This window comes from Tiliqua scincoides, chromosome 10, assembly GCF_035046505.1.
Source record: "Tiliqua scincoides isolate rTilSci1 chromosome 10, rTilSci1.hap2, whole genome shotgun sequence".
NCBI classification, from domain to species: Eukaryota; Metazoa; Chordata; class Lepidosauria; order Squamata; family Scincidae; genus Tiliqua; species Tiliqua scincoides.
The window spans coordinates 4894364-4910526 of record NC_089830.1 but is presented as its reverse complement, the minus strand read 5'-3'; the positions used below and the strand labels follow the sequence as shown (position 1 = coordinate 4910526).

Sequence of the window (16163 nt, the reverse complement as noted above, 5' to 3'; positions counted from 1 at the left end):
TAGAGGCATCTCCTTGCCACTTGGCATCATGCATCATCCCAAACAGCTTCCTTAGGACTTCACCACATTCCCAGCCTTTCCTGTGTAGATGTTATTGTGCTGTTTCCCAACTGGGCTGACAAAAGAAGTCAGTGTTTGTCAGGATTCAGTGTTTAAATGGGGGTTAGTATCTACCCCACAGTGTGATTGCGGATTTCTCTGCCAAACCATATACCACACTGTGTCTGGCTGCAAACTGAAGGTGTATACTGGCCCGTGGTCTGACTTTTTTTTTTAATTGAAGGTAACTCTGTCCTTGAATAGCTGGATGAACTGGACACTGATATTTGATCTAGTTATCTAAGTCCATATGCCATACACTAAAGAATAAATAAATCCTCCAGCTTTGCAGAGATGATCTTGTCACAAGTAGCCTGGCACAAACAAAGCACCCACTACTGGTGGTGTAGTTATAGGGGGGGCAAAGCACAAAGTTTTGCAGGGGGCCTTGCTCCAGCATGCGAAGAGCCCCCTTCGGAGCCATTCCAGACAGTGGGAGCAAAACGGAGGCACCCATCAGCAGTGGCGTAATTAGACGGGGTGCAAAGCACAAACTTTTGCAGGGAGCCTCACGGTGGCGTGCAAGGGGCCCCCTTGGGAGTCACTCCAGGGGGTGGGAGCAAAACGGAGACATTTGCCTGGAATGGCTCCCAAGGGGGCCCCTTGCACGCGGCGGTGAAGCTCCCCGCAAACCTTCGTGCTTTGCCCCCTCTAGCTACGCCACTGCCTCACGCCCACCGTGAGAAAGCCCCAGGGGACTGAATGGGGCTTACTCCGGAGGAGGCACCCCAAGGGCTTGCAAGCAGCAAGCAGCGCCGGAGAGAGGGGCGCCGTGGTGTGCCTCTTGTGCGCGCGCGGGCGCGCACCCACAGACACGTGCCCGCGCGTGCAGACGAGCAGCAGACACGGCTGCGTGCAGCAGAGGGCAGCAGCAGCTGGAGGAGGCTGCGAGCGGAAGGGGCGGCCGGGCTGCTGGGAAGCGGCTGCTGCGGGGCTTGTGCCTTCTGCGTCCGGGTCGGCGCTGCTGGAGCGGCGGGGAGGCTCTGCCCGCGCCCGGAGGGTAAGAAGAGGCGTGTCGGGCGGACGCGTGAAAGCAGGCGAGGGTGCCTCTGAGCGCGTGCAGAGCGCAATGCCCCGGCTTGCCCTTCTCCCTCCCCGTGCGCGCCCCAGCAGCAGGCTGCCACCCTGTCCACGCTTTCCTGGGAGTAAGCCCCATTGGCTAGGAGGGGGCTTACTTCTGAGTAGACACATCCGGGATGGGGCTCTCAGCCTTTGCAGCGCAGGTGCCAGAGGAGGCTGGGCGGTCCCGGGCACCTTTGCTGCGGAGCCGGGGGGAGCGGGCTGGAGGTGTGTGGGGTGGGGGGTTCCCTGGAGCGTAGTGGGACTCCTCGCGGGTAGGGGGTGCAGGGGACAGCCTGGGTCCCCCCCCCGCGCCCAGCGCAGCCTTTCCTGCGGGATTCCTTGCGAGTAGGGGGGCGTTGGCGCTGTGCCGTTGCACTCCAAGGGCCGGTGGGTGCCCTCCGTGCGTTCCGCGGCGAGCCGGGGGGAGGAGTCCGTGGCCCCCCGGCGCCCTCCCGTCCTGCTCCCTTGCCTGGCCTGGAGGGATGCTGCCCGCTGGCTGCGGGGATGCTCCGGGCGCCCTGCGCTGCTCATCCCTGGGGCGCCCTCTGCGCACCGCCCTCCGTGGCCTGGAGGGGGGCTGGGCTGGATCTTGGGGGGGGAGGAGACTCCAGGGCCCTGCCCGCCCCACTGTGGGAAGTGCGGCCCCCAGCCGCTCCTCTCCGGCTGCTTGGTTGGGGGGCTGCCCTTCTCTCTCCTGAAGGGACTTGTGGGGAGACCAGAGTAAAAGGGGGGCGTGGGCTGTGGTGTACGGGGGGAGGAAATACCCCAGGCGCCAGGCTTGGGGGGGGCAATGCCATGCTGCCACCCACCCACCGACCCCCGTGGAGCCGTCTGTAGCACTCCGTTGGCCGGCATGCCAATCTGGAGCCCCCCAGAGGCAAGCCAGAGAGGCCACATACAGCCTCCCCAGCCCCCAAATTGGAAGCAGGGAGGTGGCACCAGTGGGGGGAGGGGCAGCAGCTTGTAGCTGTGGCCCCAGGTGGCACTGGGACCAGGATGGCCACTGGGCATAGTTGTTGTGCCAAGCGGGGAGGGGGGGCCGTGCCAGTCAGCTAGCCAGCCCCTGGTGCTTGGCCTCCTCTCTCCTCAAAGCAAGGGCAGACCCCAGGAGGAACCTGATGCCTTAAAGCGGGTTCTTCAACCTTTTTCATGTCAAGACCCCAACATATAATGCATGAGAATCTCGGGGACTCCACTGTCTGTTCTGCACCCCTTTCCAGGACCCTGCCCGTCCACCTTGCCCCCACCCCACCCTTGTAGTGGCCTCCCAGCACTGTTCACTGTAGCTAAATATACTTACTAGAGAGAGCAGAATAAAGTGACCACAAAACCTGGCACTAGTGAAAGCTGTTTTGGCCGAATTGCTAAGAACCTGAGCAGAACTGGGACACCATGCCCTGGTACTCGAAGGGGTACACTGGTGGTGTACTAGTCTAGTGGTCTTCAAACTTTTTCATTCCCCTAAGTTGCCGTGACCCCACAACTGAGGCTTTGCAGCCCCATTGCGGCCGAGTTCCCAAACTAGGAGATGTGACTTCCCAAGGAGCCGTGGAAACCAGCCACAGGAGCTGCAGAATCCTCATGGAAAAACCCACCACCCTATATAATGTATAGGTAGAGGTGTTTTGAAAACTGTTGTTTTACTCAGAAGTAAGACTTGGGAACAATCTCCTTGCACTGGGTGACATGAAATCCATACTTGGGCTTCTTGAAAAAATGAACTCATTTCTCAGGGATTGTCATGGACAATCTGCTTCAACCCAGTGGCGTCACTAGGGGGGTGTGGGCCGCACCGGGTGATGCGGGGGGGGGGGATGCGCCCTGGGGGTGATGTGCTAAAATCGAGGCTTTAGGTGCTACCGTGTCGTGCCATACACCATTGGATGTGGAATGTCCAGCAGAATGCAATGCAAAAAACAGAATTGAAATCATTCCTTTCGTTCAAAAGGTATGGCCAAAAAACCAGAAAGAAAAATGCATGGATCCCTATGGAAAGTGAAAGTGAGCTGTATCGCATGTTTACTCGCGAGTAGGCATACTTGCCCTAGTCCAGGGGTGCTCAAACTTTCAACTTTAGGGATCCTGGACCTTTAAAATTGTGTAGGAGAGATAATTTCAGCAGGTGCAGCTTGTCATCTGTGGGATGACAAGTTGCACCTGCTGAAATTCTCTCTTCTATACACTTGTTAAAGGTCCAGCATCCCTAAAGTTGAAAGTTTGAGCACCCCTGCCTTAGTCTGTCAGAAAGGGTGTGCTGAGAGGACTCCAAACAACTTCAGAATGGTCCTGATCCAATGAATGCAGCCCTCCAAAACACCTGAGAAGATCCCTCCCTCCCAGCTACAAGTCTATTGAACCCAATGGAAAGCAAAGCAGCCTCACAGTTGTGTTTACTCATGAGTAGGCAGACATTCCTTGGCTGGTGGTCAGGCCAGGCAAAGGGGAATGTGAGGACACCAGAATGGTCCCGATCCGATGGAGCTGGAGTGCAGCAAATGCTCCAGAAGGCAGCCTCCTACCCCCCACTAAAAAGGACAAAAAAAGAGGCTTGAACTGGTAAGGGGAAAGTTTTCTGTTTTGCACTTGCAAAGCCAGGAGGGTCTTTATCTTGATGTGCCTGAAACAGAAGAACTTTAGACTGGGCACTGGGGAGGGCTGGAAATCTCACTGATTCTTTTTGGGGGGTGTTACTGCAGGCAGGCTACAGAGTAAGTTCCATTGACCACTATGACTTACTTCTGAGTAGACATGCATAGGATTGGGCTCACAGGCTGCAATCCTACCCACACTTTCCTGAGAATAAGCCCCATTGACCACTGTGGGACTTACTTCAGAATAGACACGCATTAGGTTCACAGGCTGCAATTCTACCCACACTTTCCTGAGAGTAAGCCCCATTGACCACTATGGGACTTGCTTCAGAGTAGACATGTATAGGATTGGGCTCACAGGCTGCAATCCTACCCACACTTTCCTGAGAATAAGCCCCATTGACCACTGTGGGACTTACTTCAGAGTAGACACACATTGGGTTCACAGGCTGCAATTCTACCCACACTTTCCTGAGAGTAAGCCCCATTGACCACTATGGGACTTGCTTCAGAGTAGACATGTATAGGATTGGGCTCACAGGCTGCAATCCTACCCACACTTTCCTGAGAGTAAGCCCCATTGACCACAATAGGACTTACTTCAAGGTAGATTCACTTGGTGGAACAGGACTGGCTCCCCCTTATTTAATTATTTCTTTTATTTTAATTTAAATATTTATAATTATTTTAATTTGCTTGATGATGTCACTTCTGGCCATGACATCACTTCCAATGGGTCCTGGACAGATAGTCATTTTAAAAAGTGGGTCCCAGTGCTAAAAGTTTGAGAACTGCTGCAATAAGGTGTTAGTAAGTTGACATAGGTGTGTGTGTGAGACTCTACAACAGGGGTGCTCAAACTTTCAACTTTAGGGATGCTGGACCTTTAACAAGTGTATAGAAGAGAGAATTTCAGCAGGTGCAGCTTGTCATCTGTGGGATGACAAGTTGCACCTGCTGAAATTCTCTCTTCTATACACTTGTTAAAGGTCCAGCATCCCTAAAGTTGAAAGTTTGAGCACCCCTGCTCTACAAGTTTTCAAAATCACTAAAATCAGAGTTTGGAGGAATAATCCCATCATGTTATATATCAATCAATGCGTAATTTCATGCATAATGCAATGAAAGAAACCACATTGAAATATCTGTGTTCTAACAAAAGGTGCAACCCAAAAACCAGTTGGGGCGGGGCGATGGCACATCAGCACGTCCACCTGGGGCGTTGCCCCGCCCGCTACATGGGATGACAAGCAGGCCTCCCGCACCGGGTGACACAAATCCTAGTGACGCCACTGCTTCAACCCCCAAGGGTGGGGGGGTTTTAGAGCACAAAGCACCAGAAATAGTTCCCCTTTTCCCTGTTCCCCTCTTTGCATGAATGTAGGTGCTTAGTGACTTCTTTTCAGCAGGGAGTGAGCAAGTGAAGAGTCTTTACCAACAGATTTTAATCTCTGCTCTGCTGCCAGCCTTGTCCAACTGTTCTTCGGCTTCCCCATGTGGAGCAGCCCAGCCCAGCCCAGGGTCTGGAGTGACAAGCACGGACTTTGCTTAGCCTCTGGCTGACTGCTTGTTAGTGAGACCCCCTCTGTCACACACAGTTGTCCTTGGTAGACTGAGCCCTGACATTCTCGGTGGTTTGTGTCAGCAGTTGACCTTGGCAGGCTATGGTGGGGTCTGCTGGAGATTCCTTTCTGGACGACTTTTCTCCTGGACTTTCTCCCAGCCAGCTTCTCTTGAAGGCTGTCTCAAACTTTGGGAAGCCGCTGGCTAACACAGTTGCGGTTGTTGGCAGCCCCATTAAACAGAGTGGACTTACTGCTGAGTAAACCTGTATAGGATGGTGCTGTTTATCACCTCAAGATAGGATTACCGCAAACACACTCTTTGTGGGACTGCCCTGAAGGCCTTTGCCAAGTGCAGAATTCCAACTCCGGGATTTATGGTTGTGCCTTGCCTGTTTGTTCCAGTGTTTCTGGGTGCATTTCAGCATTTTCTGGGGGGGGGGGCACCAACAAAACCCTACGTGGTCAGGGCTGTAAAGGAGGGGTAACCACCCCCTGTGTTTTTGTTATTCTCTCTGATTAGTCTGCTGAAGTTTTGTGAAGTTGTGTTTTTGATGGTAGTGGTGGTTTGTTTGTTTTTTTACTTTGGGGGAGTGTGTTTTCACATTGTGACGACTCATATCCTTCTCCATAGTACTTGTGCAAGGTGCTTCACAGTCCTCTGTTTTGCTGCACTATCAGTACCTGTGGGTGGCTTGAGGATGAGCTGTCAGGCGGTGAAACTGGGTTTTGGGACTAGTGGTCTGTGTTATTGCCATTGCACCCTGCTTGAAACTGGAGAGCTGTGTAAAATCTGGTTGGTATTCTGTTTTGGAAACTCTGGACAACTTCCTTGAGGACTTGTGACAGAGGCCAGTGCAAGAGCAGATGGTTTTTCACGTGTCGTCCTGGTTTGCAGCCCCCCAGTGCCAGTCATCCACGAGGTCAGCTGATCTGGACCTTTAGACCAGCGATTTTCAACTGGTGCTCCACAGCACACTGGTGTGTGGCGAAAGGTCAGCAGGTGTGCTGTGGGACTTAGGAGCCGTTGTTGGCAACCTTCAGTCTCGAAAGACTCTGGTATCGCGCTCTGAATGGTGGTTCTGGAACAGCGTCTAGTGTGGCTGAAAAGGCCGATTCGGGAGTGACAATCCCTTCCACACTGGGAGCAAGTGCAGTCTGTCCCTGGTCTGTCTCCCTGGCTATGGGCCTTCCTTCTTTGTCTCTTTGCCTCAGTCTGTTGGCCAAGTGTCTCTTCCAACTGGGAAAGGCCATGCTGCACAGCCTGCCTCCAAGCGGGCAGCTCAGAGGCCAGGGTTTCCCACTTGTTGAGGTCCACTCCTAAGGCCTTCAGATTCCTCTTGCAGATGTCCTTGTATCGCAGCTGTGTAGGAGCGCAGCGGCTGAAAATCACTGGAAAATTCTTCTGGATCCCGTGGCTGTGTTTCTACAGCAACTATCTGTAATAACCAATTGTCTGTCCCTCTTCCTCTATCAACTCTGCCAGCAGACAATTCATTATTACAGGGAGGTGCCCTAGAAATAGAGCCACAGAACCCAGAAGAGTCTCCTGGAAGCCAGAAGTGGCATCATGAGAAGCAGGCCACAGATATCAGTGTGCCATGAGAAAAAAAATGTTGAAAATTGCTGCTTTGGACAGCAGGCTGATGGGGGTGGCTGCCTTATCGCCTGCACACCTCTACTGCGCCTCCACATTCCTCTTCCACTCTGTTCTGCTCCTTTTTGAAACCAATGAATGACGGAAGAAATGGCTGGTGTGCTGATAGATAAGTTGAATGGCTTGTATCTGATGGCCACCTCAAGCGGTGGGAGGTCTTAAGCCAACTCTGTAGCCCAAAGAGGCTCCCAAGGCAGCTTACAAAAGATTCTGTTTGTAGACTGTCAGGGAAGAGCAGAAGGCTGGCCAAGGGAAGCAGTGCCTAGTGGGTAGTGCCCAGAACGCCCCTTCTCTCCCCAGATTTGCTGGGTGAGCAACTGAATGTGGCGGGTGATAGATCTATCTGTTGCTGCCATCTTGGGCAAAAGAAGCCTAGTTGGGGGGAGGGAACCAACCCTCCCAGGAGAGGGCAGAGCCCAGGGATGCTTATTTGAATATAATAATATAATAATAATAATATACAGTATTTATATACCGCCTTTCTTGGTCTTTATTCAAGACTTTATTCAAGGCGGTTTACACAGGCAGGCTTATTAAATCCACGCAGGGATTTTTACAAATTGAAAGAAGGTTCTCTCTTTCAAGAACCACCACATTCAAGATGTTACACTCCGATCTGGTTTAACATTCTGGCCTCCATCCTCCCACGCTCCGAGCAGATGGAACAGCTCAGCTGCAGCTTGCCAGCTGCTTCAAGGTCGCACGGTGCCGGTGGCCTCGAACTGGCGACCTTGTGGATGTTAATCTTCAGGCAAATGGAGGCTCTACCCTCTAGACCAGACCTCCTGCCCCTAGACCAGACCTCCTGCCCAAATGGAATCCAAATGGAATCCAAATGGAAGCAGTGCCCACAAGCTGAGTTACCTGGGAACACGGACTAGACAGGTAAGGAGTCAAAGTACAACCAGTTTTTCAAAAAGCCAAAAAGAGAAGGAACGGGCCCCAAAGAGGCTGGACTAAATTGGATGCAATAACTTAGCAAAGCAGCCCAGAAAACCACCAAGGTGTCCCTGCAGAGGTGGGTTTTGCAGGCTGGCTTGGAGGGGAAGGAGCAAACAAAGAATTTCCTAAGTGGGCCTAGCTAGAATTCAGTCCCTAGCGCCAGCCACTTACTTTGTCCCGGGCATCCTGGTCTTATATATGTTTGTAGGTTTTTATGGCCAGCAATAATCCAACAATTTAACATATCTTTATTTGGGTAAGAAGATCATGGCTGTGTCAAAGAATTACGATCCATGTTGTTGAAAAGTCCATCATTCCATTCTGTAACTTTTTCAGAACTTCATCGGGGAAAATGTTCCTGGACAGGACATGTTGTTGGAGAGCAAGCCATAAACAGCAGTTAAAAACCGGGACTCTCCAGGTTCTTAAGAGTTCCATTTTACTACTGCTTTAAAGCCAACTCAGACTAATCACAGTATCTCTCCCATCTCTGCTGGAAACCTCTTCCTTATAAAGCTCTTTAGCTTCTGCTTTTTAGGAGTGGAAGCCCGGCATTGCTAATATGGAGAACCTTTTCTATTGAAGCAAAAAATAGAGGGGGGGACGGACAGGGCATTTATCACAAGGATGTAACACTATTTTCCAACAGCAGGTCTTGTAGGGCTACCATGCTCAGGAATCCTACTCCGTTCTGAAGGACCAAGGGGAGGACATCAGAGCAGGGGATGTCAACATTGTGTGTCCCCCCAAAGTGCCAATGGGAAGTGCCTGACTTCCTGGAGTGTGGTTTGAATATTTTATCTTGCTCTTCTAGTTGATGTTGCGGACCCGAGTAGTGGCTTTTGGGCATCTTGGTAACGTTGCTGCGAGGGGGAAACAAACGTTGGCGTGCGATCTGTTTCAGGAGTTTGGAACAGACACTTCTATTGTGTTGTGTTTCCCACAGTTTGTCTTGGCTGTGATATTTGATTTTGGGATCTTGATTTTTTTTTTCCTCTGCTAATAAATAAATAAATGGCTTTTTCTTCCACAGTCAAGTCTGGGATCTCTCTCAAGTTTGGGATTGCTGATCTGTCCAGTTCATACCTTTGGCGGATGTGACATCAGCCGACGCTTTCTTTGATGGTGGGAGTAGCAGCTCTTTCTCCTCGTCCTGTGAGTGCCACCTTTGGAAGGCAAGATTTATTTCTTTTTCCACAAGCATTTGTCCGCTTCTCTGGGGTCTGTAATCTTCATGTCTCTCTTTCAGTGGGCAAGAGTGAAGGAGGGCCCTGCTTCCTTTCCTGATCCTTCTATTCCAGCATTTCTCAAACTGTGGATCAGGACCCCCTTGGTGGGTCGGAACCCAGTTCCTGATGGGCCTCCAATGAAAACAGATGGAAAGATCAGATAACTCACTGCTTCCAGCTCTATTCAAAAGTCGGGTAGCTGCTAACTCCCCAGCAAAGGGCTGAGTTCCTGCAGTTTGCATGCTTGTGTAAATATAGGGAGCTAAATGTTGATTGTCTTTGTTCTGGGGTGTTCCCCCCCTCCCCCATCAATGACAGGTAGTGAGGGCAGGTGAAGGTTGGGTCACATAACTAAGCCCCTCAAGCCTTGAGGCTTTTCATTAGGGCTGCCTCATTACGAGAAATGGTTTGAGGTGTTTTTTTTTTGCAAATAAGTAAATAAAATATTACTTGTAAATAAATAAATAGATGATTTCCTTCTAGATCACCTTTTTAAAAGTCTCATTAAGCTAGGTGGATCCTAACAGGGTGTCATTTTAAAAAGTGGATCCTGGGGCTAAAAAGTTTGAGAACCACTGCGCTGTTCCAAAGAGAACCACTCATATCTGTAAGTCTAATAGACAGAGAATAAAGATTAATCAGCCTTGCCCTGTTGGCTTCTCTTTTGTTGGGTTCTTCTGTGGCATTAAATGGTACAAGTGAGATCGGGGGAGAGGGGGAACTGGAGAAGAGAGAATCCTCCAGCATCCGGGTGGGTTGCAGGGTTTCCATTCTGAACCTGTAGCCTTCTGGCCTCTAACTACCTGTACCTTCTCCATTTGCATCTCCATCTCTCTCCATCTCAAAGAGTGGGAATGTTTCAGTACCAAGTTACAAGTTCAGAGCTGCAAGATATTTGTGTGTGTGGGGGGGGGGGGGAGATGGCATAGCTCTGAAAGTTCAAGGGATCCACCCTTCTGCTGGAACATGATGGGGCAGAAAATGGAGCTGCAGCAGTAATTGGTCACTGAAGCAGATTGCCAGAAGTCTATGAAGTTGCTTGCATTAGAGTTTGAGGAAGGCGACTTGCTAGGAATGCTTTCTATCGAGTCCCTTGCGCTGCGGCGGTTGCGTTTTGGGCTCTGGTGCTGCGGGTCTTTCTCCTCTGAGCTGGATGAAACTTGGAACAGAGCTGTGCCCCTTCCTCCCTGGGAGTGTTGTTTTTTTTCAGCAGCCCCTTTAGCTTTTCATTGAAACAAATCTCTGAATGCAGATGAAAGCCACTTCTAATGAGCCATTAATTTTCTTTTAAAGGTGAAATACTATGAAGCTACTCTATGATTTCTGGAGCTTCTGTTTTGGCCCTTGATTTCCTCGTACTTCCTATTTGGCTGGAGATGGAAGCTGATTCGGTAAGTGGAAATTAACATAATCTGTGGAACTCCTTGTCGCAGGATGTTGTGATGGTCTAAGGGGATTGGACAGATTTGCAGAGGAAAAGTCCATCACAGATTATAAGTCATGATGCAATCTCTGGGTTTTAGAGGTAGCCTATCTCTGAATGCCAGATGCATCCTTGATGTCTTGTGTACTCCCAGAATCATCTGGTGGCTCACTGAGATACAGGAAGCTGGACAAAAATTTGCATCTTGAAAATTGATAAAAATTTCATCTCCTAAATCTCTTGGATATTTTTGAAAACAGCAATGGGGTAAAAAAAAAACAAAACATGTACTTGTGTTCCATGCAAGTAGCCAGTATGAGGATTGCAGCTTGCAGGTATAATCCTGCCCACAGGTGGCTTTCTCTTGTCCTAAGGGGGAGAGTGCATTTTGTGGAAGCTTTGCAGGCTGCCCAAGAGTGCCTCACTATTCGTTGGCAATATTGCAAGGAGTCCTGTGGCAGGAAGATGCAGGCTTCCCCCTTGGGTGAGGATGGCCTTTTCTCTGAAGGAGTGCAATGAGGAGGGAATGCATTCCCAGTTTTAGAACCAGCAGGCTGATATTGTCTGTTGTGCTGCCCTGTGTCCGTTTCATTGTTGCTGTGCCTGTGACAAGACTGAGTTTATCAGTCAGTTGCTTCAGCAACAAGGAGGTGTGGTGTAAAGGAGTGGCTAAGAGACCAAACTGAGAATAGGACTTTCCCACATCTAACCTTTGCCACAGTGGCCTTGGGCAAGTTGTACACTCAAAAAGTGCTATGCAAGTACAGGTCATGTCTCATCATCCACTGGAACGGAACCCCCGGTGGATAAAAAAAAATCAGTGAATGCCAAATCAGTGGAAAAATAGCTTTAAAGACCCACTTCCAGGTTTCTTGCTCTTCCACTACCTCTCCAGAATTCATTGTAGAGACACTATACCACATCCAGCCATTAGATGGGGTAAATAATGGAATGAAGTTATAATTACAGTAGATACTAGCCTATAAGTCTGGGCAGGAGGTCTGGTCTAGAGGGTAGAGCCTCCATTTGCCTGAAGATAACATCCACAAGGTCGCCAGTTCGAGGCCACCGGCACCGTGCGACCTTGAAGCAGCTGACAAGCTGAAGCCGAGCTATTCCATCTGCTCTGAGCGTGGGAGGATGGAGGCCAGAATGTGAAACCAGATCAGAGAGAAACACCTGAATGTTGTGGTTCTTGAAAGAAAGAACCTTCTTTCAATTGTAAAAATCCCTATGGGGATTTAAATAAGCCTGCCTATGTAAACCGCCTTGAATAAAGTCTTGAATAAAGACCAAGAAAGGCGGTATATAAATACCTGTATTATTATTATTATTATTATTATTATTATTATTATTATTATTATTATTATAAGTCGATCTCAGATCGAGGGCAGTTTTTGAGCCAAAAATTGGAATTTTCTATGACCCTCGGATAAGTCGGTGGTTAAACTCAGGGCAGTGTCTGACTATAGTTTTGTCTGATTTTCCCCGGGGCCAGATCCTGAAAAATAACTTAGCAGTAATTGTTACCTAAGAACTTTACAATCTCTAATTTATTGAAAACATAGTAAAAGATCATAAGATACATTTTTATTTGTTTTAAATTCTGGTCTCCAGCACCTTTTTGTAAACACTATCAGAGTAAGTGCACTGTAAACAACATACCAGTAAAACAGTGGTTCCCAACCTGGGGTTCATGTACCCCCAGGGGCACTCAACAGGACATAAGAACAGCCCTGCTGGATCAGGCCATAGGCTTATCTAGTCCAGCTTCCTGTATCTCACAGCGGCTCACCAAAAGCCCCAGGGAGCACACCAGATAACAAGAGACCTGCAAGGCTTCCTGGGAATTGTAGTTAAGAACATAAGAACAGCCCCACTGGATCAGGCCATAGGCCCATCTAGTCCAGCTTCCTGTATCTCACAGCGGCCCACCAAATGCCCCAGGGAGCACACCAGATAACAAGAGACCTGCAAGGCTTCCTGGGAATTGTAGTTAAGAACATAAGAACAGCCCCGCTGGATCAGGCCATAGGCTTATCTAGTCCAGCTTCCTGTATCTCACAGCGGCTCACCAAATGCCCCAGGCAGCACACCAGATGACAAGAGACCTGCATCCTGGTACAGGACCTTCAAGGACCTTTAGGGGTACTTGAAAAAGAATGGAATAATGGCAGAAAAAGTGCTCCAGAATGCCTTGCAGGGCCAGCAAGGCATGAAGGGAGGTAGCTAGTTGGCTGTGAAAGCCCCACCAATAGCTAATTTTTGGTCAAAAATTCACATATGAATTAGTGATTGAAAACCAACACAGTAAGAAAGCTGAAACATAATATGGAAAGTAATCAATCACCAAGAGTTTCTCAGGACACTTCTGTTGCAAAACAGTGCAAAGGCAGAGTCTTCTGTTCTTCAAACAGATAAAAAGAGAAAACACTATGATGAATACATGAAGTCTGGGTTTTCATATAGAGGATATAGTTTATATTATTAATATTAATTACAAGCATTTTGCTAATATGAAGGGTGCAATTTATGGAAATGGGCTGCCAAGGGATATGCAAGTGAAAAAGGTTGGGAACCACTGCAGGAGAACCCTGAATCAAATCCACCTTTAAGGTGTCTGGTGTGTTAAGCCAGAAGCTCTACATACAACATATAACACATAACTGGGAGTGTGCAATTCATTTCACAGCAGAGAGATGCAGCTGCATATATTTGCAACCCGTTTTACTCAGAAGTAGACCCACTGCTTTCCATGGGTGTTATTCTTTAGTAAGGGTGCATTGAATTGTAGACTGGGACTTCTTCAGATGGAAAGGAGGATGAATATCCTGGTGTTAAAAAAAAAAACAGACTCCTGCCAAATGCAAGCATTAACAAAATGGAACAAGGCTGAGCCCTTTTCTCTGGAGGAGAATAAAAGGTTAACTTTGGCTGGAATTTCAGTGTGAGGGCAACTGTTTGACCTGTCTCATGAGCTGTGGGATGAGGGTTCCCTCCACTGCTTGCTGTTTCACATCTGTGATGCAGTAGCGGCAGCAAAGGAAAGGCCAGCCTTGCTTTGTGCAAGGCCTTTTATAGGCCTTGAGCTATTGCAAGACCTTCATTCATTCATATAAGCTCATCTTTAATATATTCATTTATGTAAACTTATGTAAATTTATTCAAATTTAAAATGTAAATTAATTCTTCCCCCCCCCCCCCGCCCCTGACACAGTGTCAGAGAGACGATGTGGCCCTCCTCCCAAAAACTTTGGACACCCCTGATCTATGGTAACAGCATGAAGGTAGAAAATGGGATTTGGGTCCTTTTTTCTCTTTTTACAAGGCATTTAAAAGTGGACCCCACTATTAGTGGTGAGTCAAATCAGTGGATTCTGTGGTTCCACCTGTATTGAGCATTTTTCTTAAGAACATTTTCTCCCCATCCTCAGTTTAGACAAGTGTGATTGGCCCTGGTGACATAATCATGTAGCCAAGTCCGATTGGTTATGTGATGTCATTGTGTTCACTGTGTGATCCCTGACTAGCTGAGATCTTGCAGTGAAGGACAAAGAAACTAGCAGGGAGAGGAAAGCATAGCACTTGGTCAGGCGTGTGATGGGTTCTTTGTGTTAAGGAGCTGCAGACATTTGCATTGTCATACAAGCAATATTGTGAGCATAGGTTATGTTTACTTACCTAGATTTTTCTGGGAGATTAAAATAATTATAGCGTAATATCATAATGCATAATTTTTCTTCAGCCTTGTATATATGATAAAAGATTTAATTAAAGTATTTGTTTAAAGGAGATATTTGGATTTCCCCCAGTTCACCTCTTGGGAAGTTTATCTTAGCAAAATTGTTCCAAAGAGAAGCACAGATCGTTCAATGTCAAAAGAGAGGGCAGCTGATTATCAAGGGGAGACAGACGACTCTTCAAGCAGTAAATTGTTTTGATTCTGGTGTCTGCGACTTTGTTTTTGTTGCGTTCAGAATCGACGTGCGCAAGTGTACTGCTTTAGAACAGAGTGTTGCATTTTCACTAAACAATGTGTGATGCTGTCTTTATAAAAATGTGTCTTTCAGCTTTGGGCATCAACTCACTGCGTGTAAAATGAACACTTAACGTTAGAGAGGAACGGACAGGTGGCTGAGGCCCCGGGGTCTGTGGGGAGATATTTATAGAACCAGCTGCTTACATTTCTTAATGGATTAGACAGAAGTTCTCTCTACTTTAAACAAAGTGATCTTAGCCACTCCAGCAACAAAAACTCTACGAAGCATTTGATCCGACAGCTAATGAGAATTTGGACGCCTTCCTGCATTTCGTCAAGGCCGAGGTCTTTCAATGCTGTGTTTGCGTCTGCAGTTGTGAGCTTTGTGTTCTTCGGTTCCCCAAAGCAGTTGATCCTGATTGATGCAAAATGGCTAGAAAAAGAGATTTCTGCACTCAGCTCTGCACTCACAGGGGTGCAGTGCAGGATGGGACAGGCTGGGGGATGTGACTCTCCTGCCAGAAAGTTTGGACACCCCTAGATCATAAGTCCTTGGAGGTGAGGATGTCACCTACAAGTGAAGGTGTTCTGTTAGTGAACATGGGGTTTGTGACAGGCTTTTGACCACCATGTCTCTTGGTCCGCAGACGATCCCAATTTGGCAGAATAAACCTTATGGCTCGACGCGCAGCTTTGTCAGGCGGATTGGGACAAACCTGCCTTTGAAACCATGCCCTCGTGCTTCCTTTCAGGTACAGTAGTGCGTTTGAGGCACCATGTATTCCGGTGGAAAAGTGACCTGTGGGTGGGGAGCTGTCCTGGTCAGCCTCGTGCATGGGCTGAAAACCCAAGAGTTGGGTCCGAAGGAAGCTAATCCCGACAAGCACTATTGAAAATCTGTGATTTGTCACTAATGCCTTGCGTCCCATTCACTGCAATGGAGTCTGGTTTGGATTTGCTTGCTTTGACTGTAGCCTCAAGATGGCTTTTTGGTTGCTGGTGGAATGCTTCAAGTGGGGCAGAGTTTCCTCTGTGTGTTAATGCACTTCAACCCCATTTTTGTGCTTGTCTTGTTCCACGGTGAAATCTTATTACTTCCAAAATCAGCTGGCCTGGTGCATCAGGTATGCAAAATATAAGCCTCATCCTTCAGAATATGCCAGCGTGCTGTTTCTTGTTCCTTGATATCAGGCAGATAAAAGAGCTCACACTAGGAGACTTGCAACTTATCCTGTGTGTGTGTTTACGGAGGTACAGTAAGCCCCACTGAGTTCAGTGGGACCTGTGTGTAGGACTTCAGCCTTGTGAGACTGGGGGCAACTCTGAGCGCAAATCTGGAATGGTTTGGGGATCTTTGTGCACCCTGACAACCCTGCTGTTAACTCCAGAGCTTCTTGCCTTGCCTGTCGTCCAGGAGCAGAAAAACCTGCCTTTTTTTGGTTCTGATGTTAGCTGTTATGCTTACAAGTGAAATCCTATGGAAATGTATTTAACAGCAGAAATTGGTTTGTGTCATAATATGTACAAAACAAGACATGTTGTAGTGTAAACACAAGCTCATACACACATAACAAAAACACTTCTGGCTCTTGTTTGTACTCTATATATACTCACAGTAC

General features: G+C 48.4%; 1 protein-coding gene across 1 annotated transcript in view; it reads left to right on the top strand.

Moving 5' to 3' along the window:
* The first annotated feature begins 994 nt into the window (after nt 1-994).
* Nucleotides 995-16163, top strand: part of MTFR1L (mitochondrial fission regulator 1 like) — a 29925-nt gene continuing 14756 nt past the window's right edge. The window contains exons 1-4 of the mRNA XM_066638903.1: nt 995-1099; nt 8947-9068; nt 10436-10533; nt 15192-15296. Of these exons, the coding sequence (XP_066495000.1) occupies nt 10459-10533; nt 15192-15296 (180 nt within the window). The 5' untranslated portion in view covers nt 995-1099; nt 8947-9068; nt 10436-10458. The remainder of the gene's footprint in view (nt 1100-8946; nt 9069-10435; nt 10534-15191; nt 15297-16163) is intronic.